The sequence below is a fragment of the Podarcis gaigeae genome (genome assembly GCF_964106915.1).
Source record: "Podarcis gaigeae genome assembly, chromosome: 4".
NCBI lineage: Eukaryota > Metazoa > Chordata > Lepidosauria > Squamata > Lacertidae > Podarcis > Podarcis gaigeae.
The window spans coordinates 22594001-22602620 of NC_139677.1; the positions used below are offsets into that span (position 1 = coordinate 22594001).

The window sequence follows — 8620 nt, forward strand, 5'->3', positions numbered from 1 at the left end:
GAGGCGATTTGTTCGGCAACTAAGCCATTTGGGAACCAAGGTTTGACCGTACTCTGAAATGTGTCAGGCCTGAATGAAATCTTTCCTCAAGCAACTAGCATCTTTTCCTGTTAGTGCTGTCTCCTTGGTTTTCTGGTTGCTTGGGACCATAGTTTCCATCATCCCTGTCTGTTGGCCACACTGGCTGGGACTGATGCTAGTAATAAGCTGGCAACATCTGGACGAGACCCCCATCTCCACAGTAAATCTTTGAACTTTAATTGCGTTTGAAATTAACTGTGAGACCCCCTCTCTCTGGAAGAATCGCAAACAGCCAAAGAGGGAGATTTGTAGCTTAGAAGCTGTTGTGATGCACCTAGTGAAGGCAGACATCCTGAGGAATTAGAGTTTTATTGTACTTCTGGCTGCATTGGCCGCCAAAAGCCAGTTTGGATATACCAAATGTTACATTTGGCTTCCATGGCAACATAAACTTTAGGAGTCCAAACTGCTTGGCTGACATATTTACTGCAATGTTTTTCTTTACTTCTGTTCCCTGCCTTACAAGGTGTCCATGAGTCCTGATTACTGCCAGAGACAGGTTCAGATGACTATTATATTATATTATATTATATTATATTATATTATATTATATTATATTATATTATTATATATTATATTAACCATTGTTTCTCTTGCCCATCATGGCTGTATATGGCCTGAAATACTTTTGCACGAGACTGAAATTGGGAGATATAATTATAATGTTCATACCACCTTATCATGGAGAACTCAACTTTGGTTGCATTTCAATGAGAAAGTGCCTAATACGTACTTCTCACCAAAGTGCAAGCTCCAAAGCAGCTATACTTCATAATTTGCTCGTCTTCAGGTTTTTCAGTGCAGTTTTCCAAGTAAAATGTGCCTAGTGTTGTATTGGTTAGTGAAAATAGCATATGAAAGTATTTGGGGAAATTGCTTCAGATGTTTTCTAAAAGTCAGACAGTTGTTTATTTCCTTGACATCTGATGGGAGGGCATTCCACAGCGTGGGTGCCACTACCGAGAAGGCCCTCTGTCTGGTTCCCTGTAACTAGGGAACACTTCTCGCTGTGAGGGAACTGCCAAAAGGCCCTTGGAGCTGGACCTCAGTGGGTGGGGATGGAGCTGAACGATGGGGGTGGAGACGCTCCTTCAGGTATACTGGGCTGTTCATGGGGCAGTACTGGATTAAACCCTGTGGAGGCCCCTTGGCAGCCAAAATCTGGGCAGGGGAGCAGTGCACACACTGGAATAACCTTGAACAAAGAAAGCTTGATTGTTGTTTTCTTTCAAGATCAAATCAATCTTATTTTGATCCATTGTCATGGGACCCCTAAAATGAGTGGGGTCCATAGGCCAGTGCCTACTCTGACTATTTGGTAATCCAGCCCGGCCCCTTTGGCTGCAGGAGAGAGAAGAAACGGAAGTTGAGGGACGCCTCCTGAAGCGTTGCAGCTGTTCCCCACAATGAAATGGAAGGCTCAACATTTGTTAGGCACTTTCAGATGCTCAGCAGCCTTGTGTGGTTACAACAACCCTGTAAAGTAGGCCAGTGCCATGCGCTCCCCAAATTGCAGCTGAATCCCTCGCAGATTGGCATCTAACCTCTGCCTAAAAGCCTCCAAGGAAGGAGAGTCCACCACCGTCCCAGATAGTCTTACCGTCAGAAAGTTCTTGCTAATGTTTACTCCGAATCTCCTCTCCTGCCCTCCCCTCTGGAGCAGCAGAAAACTAGCTTGCTCCCTCTTGCAGCCCTCAGATATTGGAAGATGGCTCTCCTCTCTCCTCTTCTCCAGGCTAAACATACCTAGCTGCCTCAACTGTTCCTCATCAGGCTTGGTTTCCAGACCCTTCATCATCCTGGTTGCCCTTCCTGCTCACCTTCCAGCTGCCCAATATCCTTCTTCAACTAGCCAGCGCTGACTGGTAGCAGCTATCCAGGGTTTCGAATGGGGGGGGGACATTCCCAGGACAGAAGGCCTGCATGCAAAGCAGATGGTCCAATGCTGCGCTATGGAGACCCCTAGCCTGCCTTGAAGGATGTGGGGGTGGTCTCCCTTTGGAAATGGGGCTGCAGCAAGAAGGATGTGAAATGCCGATGTGAATCTGTGGATAGAAGATACAGCCCAGCTGCAGGTGGAACAGAAGGTGCCTCCAGGTTTTGACAGACAAGCATCACCTCTCAGGAGGGTCCAGGTCCAGGTGGAGGGGTTGCCATGGTGACAAGGACCTGCCCTCCTTTGTGACATCTCTTGCTCTTCCCTTAAAAGCCTCTGACTTGCAGGCGGCCATTGTGGGTTAGTGAGGAGAGTCAGGAGAGAGAGGTGGTGGGGGTTGTAGAAGAGGAGAGCTTTGCTTGCCATTTTTCTTTTTATTTTATTTATTACTTTTATTTGATTCATTTGATTTTATTTATTTTTATTTTATTTTTTATTTTACTTTTTATTTTAACACTTATTTTTTATTTTTTATTTTTTATTTTTTATTTTTGAATATTTGTGCACATTTGTGCACATTTGCGCACATTTGTGCACATCTGCACACATTTGCGTGTATTTGCGCATATTTGTGCGTATTTGCGCGCATTTGTGCGCATTTTTGAATATATTTCTTTTGTTTGTAGAAGAATAGTTAGGGGTAAGTGTAGGGTTAGGGTGGGGGTTAGGTTTAGAGTTAGGACTGGGTTTGGGGGTAGGGGTGGGATCAGAGTTTGGGATCAGGCTTGGGTGGGAATTTTAGATAGGTAGTTAGCTTAGATAGGGGGCAGATTTTTCATCAAGAAGATGTGCCGGCTGTAAGTACCATTCCTTTGCTTTCTCTTGGTCTCCTGGGGGCGGGGTGTGAGTCCTGGGTCCCCTCCACAGCTTTAGCTCTCTGGTCCACCAGGGACCAGAGTCTCCTCCCTCACCAGGAAGGGCAGGAATGTCCTGTTAATGGAAAAATCTGAGGGCTCCCTTGGACAAAAACAAAGAGACCAACCAATAATACTAAAATATTATCCAAACCGCCCAGATTACTACCGGACTGAAAAAATGGAAAAACAATGGGGGGAAAGCTTAAAATTCACCATGTGCTATCTGATAAAAAGGTAAACAAATACCATTCCACAAACAATGTTGTTTTGTGCTTCGATTAATTTCATAGACATCATGGAAAAACTGATTTAATAAATGAAAACAGATTATTTGTAACTTAAAAGGTGTCAAAGCCATAAAGAAATAGAGGAAAGTCAACTAATATAGCAGGGATTCAGAATTGTTTCGCAGAACAGAAAGAAAGTGACTGTTTGGCTGTAAGGGAAGAAAGACGAAAAGAAATACAAATGCAATGACTTTTCTGAGAATCTTGGATACAGAATATTTAAATTACTGTTTGTATCCCCTCCTTTTGTTTGTTTTTTGGTGGGAGAAAAGAAGGGACAAACTGGAGGGGCATATCAGAATCCTCTCTGGGGCAAAAAGGCTTCACGGAAGCTTTGTTGCCAGGAGTCCAGCTAGGGTGTTTAGAAGAGTGAGCTCCCATTTCCCTTTAATACCGAGGGGGGGGTTGCTCGATAACAAGCTACACAAGGAGAGATACATAAATAGAGATACAAGAGAGAGACAAAGAGGGAGAGGAAGAGAAAAGAATATCCTATTATTCAGTCTAACACTCAAGTGCCCCTCTCGGCCCTTTCTGGGCAAAACTCCAACGGATCGGACCGGAGAAGGCTAGTAGAAATCCAAAGGCAATCCCTGCCTACAACTAACACCACAGGAAACTAGCCTGGAAACCAGGGGTCTCTTAACCCGGAAAAACCAAGGATCCGGAATTCACTCAGCGCTGCTCACAAAACTAATCCTAGTTTGGGGCCCCGTCACCAAACTGTTAATGGAAAAGTCCAAGGGCTCCCTTGGACAAAAACAAAGACACCAACCAGGATAACTTGGAGCAAAACAGCAGCCTGTAGGCTTGGCCTTTATTGATCTGTTGCAACAGGGTGCTCCCCTCACCTGCGGGAGAGAGGAGGGACCCAGAAAAATGGTGTGCAAGGCCTTATAAAGACTTTTGGAATTGCCACCCTGCAGATCAAGATCACCCCCAGAAACATCATACATACATCACAGAAGGGGTGTAACCTAAGACCACCCGTCAGATACAGCACACCTGCATCAAAGAAAGGAGGGGTTGAGGGAGGAGTTTTGGTGGTAACCTGAGTGTCCTGTCACCTGGCTGGTTCCCCCTTTCCCCCTCCCCATGAGTACTTTCCAGGTGACAGAGGGGAGTTTGCAGTTTCCTGCCCCCAGAGGGAAGAGCTGATCATTGTCCTTTCTTCCAGTCCGTGTTGAATCCACTCCCATATGCAAGTTCTTTGTGAACTTGATGGTCTTCTGTCTAGGACCATCAGGCTTGGCATAGCAACTGGGCAGGGCTCCTGTGTATGTGCTGGTATGCTCAAGGGATTATGGCTGCCCTGTATCAAACCTTCTCCATTTTGTAGTCCTTCTTTCATGGAGTAAAATAAAAGTGGAACAGTGCAAATCCAATGTATGGTTGATTTTCTATGGATTTATAACAGAAGTGTAGCATATGTAGTGTGTGAGTGTGAAGTTTATACAAACTGAATGATTGGGGGGGTTTCCTGTGACAGTCCTAAGAAGACGAGGCAGAGCAGCCCTTTAACAGCTGGCAATGCTTGTCTTTCCTTTGGGTTGGAGCTCTTGAACCCATAGCCCTTGGGGCCTCCTTTCTCTCTCTGCCAGCCATTCGTGCTCTGGGCTGCCTCTTTCCAGCTCTGCCAATGCCCTTTCCGGTCGCAGAACTGCAGAGAGATGGCAGGAATTGGGCCAGACGCCCCTCCTCACACCCACCCACCGGAATTGGGGCTGCCAGCTTCTGAGTCGCTCTCTCTGCTCGTCTCTTCTAGGTTCAGGCGCTTAAGGTGGCTGATCAGCTGCAAGAAGGTGGCCCCCTTGGAAGTTCTGGAGCAGCCCACGGTGTCGGGTGAGCAAGTGGCCCTCCTTTTGGGGACGGAGGAGGGCAGGAATGGGCTGGGGGGCGCATCTAGTAAAAAGATGCACAGAGCCAGACAGCTGGATCCAACCCGCCTATCTGCGACAGCATCTGGAAACCCAACACACACACACACCGCAACCCATTTTGGAGGAAGCAGGGGGCTCGGCTGTGGTGCAAGGCAGGGAGAGAGTTGTCAGTGGGAGGGGCATCTTCACTGGGGAGCCATGTTCTGGGGGCAGGAGGTTAGGATTGACCCCCAAGGCCTGGGGTGTCCTTCTCTTGTAGTAGGACTTGGAATCCAGGAGAAAACTCTTGGAAAAGCCTTGCAAGGGGCTCAGGGAGGAACTCACCAATCCCCATGTCCTTCACTTTGCAGATGTGCTGGGAATCCACATCCCTTCCGTTGCGGTGAGTATTGGATAAAACGAGAGCAGGGAGGGGATCCCTCGGACCTGCCCCCCTCTTCCCTCGGTCCTGCCCCCCTCTTGCACTCCACTCTGCACTCTCAGATGCGGAGGAGCCCTCCCCCCACAAGGAACTGACAGCCTGACTTTTGCCTTTCAGCTGCTTGAAGAAGATCAGCTCCAGCTTCTGGGCATCATCCAGGACTGCCAGGCAGCTCGGCTCAGGGGGCTGCGAACCCTGAAGTACTCCAAGGAGGAGACTGCCAAAGCCATTCTGGTGAGTGATGGGTGGTGTGAGGGACCCCCACGGGGAGGGAGGGGCAGAGAGGGGCTGGTGTTTGGGGTTGGAGCCGTCCTCTGGAGACTCCTGGAAGGAGCTGACTTTCCTCCTCTGCTCTCTTCTAGAACATCCTCGGCCACTTGGAGGACTTCAGGGATTGCCCCCTGAGCCTGGCCCTGGCCTTCGAGGCCCTCCTGCAGTTAAGGTGAGTGGGATCTTTGGGGAGGGCAGGTCTGCAGGGGGACAGAACTCCAGGGGGAGCTTTGGGTGGGCAAGTCAGGCAGGAGGGAGAAGGGTCAAGGGAGACTTGGAGGAGGCAGTGTCTAACCCCTTCCCTTTCTCTCTCCAGTTTTATGAGACCCCACTTCAGTCCCTCTATGGTGAGTGCAATCCTCCACAGAACAACAGAGGCAGTTCTGGGGAGCGCAGAGGAGGACAAAGAGGTATGTCCTCTGCTTTAACTTCTTTTTGCACAGCTCTTTCTTCTTTTTACACTCTTACAAAATTTAACCCAGTAGCACTCAACCTCTCTTCTCTCTTTTCCCACAGGAACTGAAGAGGCCATTCCAAAGCCTGCTGGGGGGTCTCCTCCTAGAAGCCCCCAATACTAGCACCCTTCTCCAGTTGCTTACCGTAAGTATCCTGATAGCACCAGGAGTGGTTTTAGGGTTGCCCCCCTGTCCCTTACCCAACTAACTGTCCCATTTCTTTCATCCCGCAGGACCTCCGATATTACGCCCTTTTGGGGAGTGAAGACCAAAGGAAATTAGCGGCCAGCAGTATATCCCTGCTGCTGGCCCTTTCACGAAGATTCCCGAACCTAAGAGTAAGTATTTTGCTTTCCTGTGTTCAGTTCTTTGGTTGCTTCCATCCTTCCTGGGTGGGGCTGCTTCTCTTACACCCATCCAGGGTGGGGTTCATAGAGTCAACTGACTCATATTTGTCTTTCCTCTGCAGAACACAGTAATTCGGCCGGAGCTGACATGTTTCAGGAATAATCTGAAAGAAGGTAAGCCCCACACCTTGGGGACAGTGAACTCCCTTGTCCCTTGTTTGCCCCAGACACACCTCCCAGGTCTTCTTGCTGGGAGTCCTGCAGGACCTGCCCCCTGCCTGGCAGGCCTTTCCCACCTGGCCTGGGAGGGCACCACCCAGACTGACTCCAGCTACAAGAAGCGGAGAGGACTGAACTGATTTTCTCTCTTTTTCATTCTTTTCCATCCAGATGACATAATCGTTGAGGAGTTGTGATTTGGACGTCTCAACTGGCCAAAGACTGGCAGAAGAAGAGGCACTCACTGAGAATCAGGAGGGGGACAGATGATTTAAGCAGCCATGAAATATGGACTGAGATTGGGCAGAACAAGAAAGAAAGAAAGAAAGAAAGAAAGAAAGAAAGAAAGAAAGAAAGAAAGAAAGAAAGAAAGAATCCATGACAGATGGCCATCTAATCTCTGCTTTAAAACCTGCAAGGAAGGAGTGTCCATCACCTTCCCGGGGAGTCCATTCCTCTGTTGAACAATGTTCAGTCGGAATCTCCTTTGTTGTATCCTGAAGCCATTGGTTCAAGTCCTACCGTCCAGAGCAGGAGAAGAAAAGCTTGCTGCATCTTCCAAGTGAAAATGGCTCTCTCTGGTGTCACTGGATCAAGCTGATCAATTTTCTTGCATTACTTAAACGAAATAGTTTTTAATTGATTTTGAATAAACATGCAATAAATTGTTACTCTTCTGAATTTCATTGTGTTATTGTCTTCCATTGAGAAGGGGCAAGGAGAGGGGCTGGCTTTGGACTCAGAGCCTGACTGATGAGCTGGGGGGGGCAGTGGCTTAGCAAGGTTAGGTGGGACCCGATGTGGAAAATTTCCTGTCAGCCCCCCCCCCATTGAAATTATTAAAAGAAGGAAAAATAAGATACTTTCAGCTGCAAGTGTTATTTTCTGGTTTATTTACTTAACATTGTGAGCATGAGCACTTAAAACCTTTTTTTCACAGTGGGAATTTATTATGAATGAATTTTTTTTACTTAATTTTGCTATTTTGCAACCTACTGTTGATGTGAAGTGCAGGAAGCTGAGGTGCTGTGTGAGTACAACTGCAAGAAACAAGCACCAGTGCGGATATTCCATCTTCAAGAGTACCTAGAATACAAGAAGAGCCAGTGGGGGAGGAAAGGGGTGGGGGTGTCATCACTGAGGGGGGGTGACAAAATAACAAAAATAAGAGGGGGTTTTTTTAAAAAAAAATTGAGCTCACAAAACTGGGTGCCACACCACAGAGGCCAGCACTTACCGCAGGGCCTGCACTGTGCTCGAGCCATGCGTCTCTCCTGGGAGTGACATGGTGGCTTGGGGGCCTGCAGGCTCCGCGCTGCCTGAAACGGCAGCATGGGACTTGCGTCTGCCCTCTGCCTCTCCTTCAGCTACCCTACAGCCAAGGGGAAGGCGGCAGAGAAGCTCCACACAACGCACCCTGGCCCCATGTGTGGCTTGCCTTGCCCCCATTGGGCTGCTCGCCCCACCCCACAGACTGCACCCGGCACCCGAATGGCTAGCTACGCCACTGAGAAAAGTCCTGCTGAATCCCATCTGGAACAGAATCCTGTTCTCACAGTGGCCAGCTAGATGTCTATAGGAAACCCTCAAACATATACCTTCCGATACGTATTTACCCACCATCAGGATCTTGCACCTTTGCTAGTGCTACGTACAAACATTTGAAGTGTACAATATGATTGCATCCTGCCCTATCCCCACCCCAGTTGTGCGGCAACTGAAATGTCTATGGGTCCTTCCAGCTGGAGCCTGAATACTGCAAACTGGCCGTTCAGACATTGCAAATGGGACGTTGGCAGCAGGTTTTTCTTTGTTTGTTTCTACTTACCTGATTTTCTGTGAAAACTGTGACTCTGAATATAAAAGG

General features: G+C 48.1%; 1 protein-coding gene across 3 annotated transcripts; it reads left to right on the top strand.

The window, feature by feature from the left end:
• Window positions 1-2519: 2519 nt before the first annotated feature.
• LOC310842978 (uncharacterized protein) lies at window positions 2520-7434 on the top strand. 3 transcript variants are annotated; one of them, XM_083735354.1, is made up of 9 exons: window positions 2520-2814; window positions 4927-5003; window positions 5392-5423; window positions 5580-5696; window positions 5825-5904; window positions 6049-6142; window positions 6249-6332; window positions 6421-6525; window positions 6657-7434. In XM_083735354.1, exons 1-9 carry the CDS (start codon window positions 2804-2806, stop codon window positions 6891-6893), a joined length of 837 nt encoding a protein of 278 aa, XP_083591480.1. In that variant the 5' UTR covers window positions 2520-2803; the 3' UTR covers window positions 6894-7434. The 3 variants fall into 3 exon arrangements, with proteins under 3 accessions (XP_083591480.1, XP_083591479.1, XP_083591481.1); XM_083735355.1 differs by lacking the exon at window positions 2520-2814 and having other exon boundaries at window positions 4639-5003; window positions 6657-6708; window positions 6925-7434; XM_083735353.1 differs by lacking the exon at window positions 2520-2814 and having other exon boundaries at window positions 4635-5003.
• Window positions 7435-8620: the final 1186 nt, after the last annotated feature.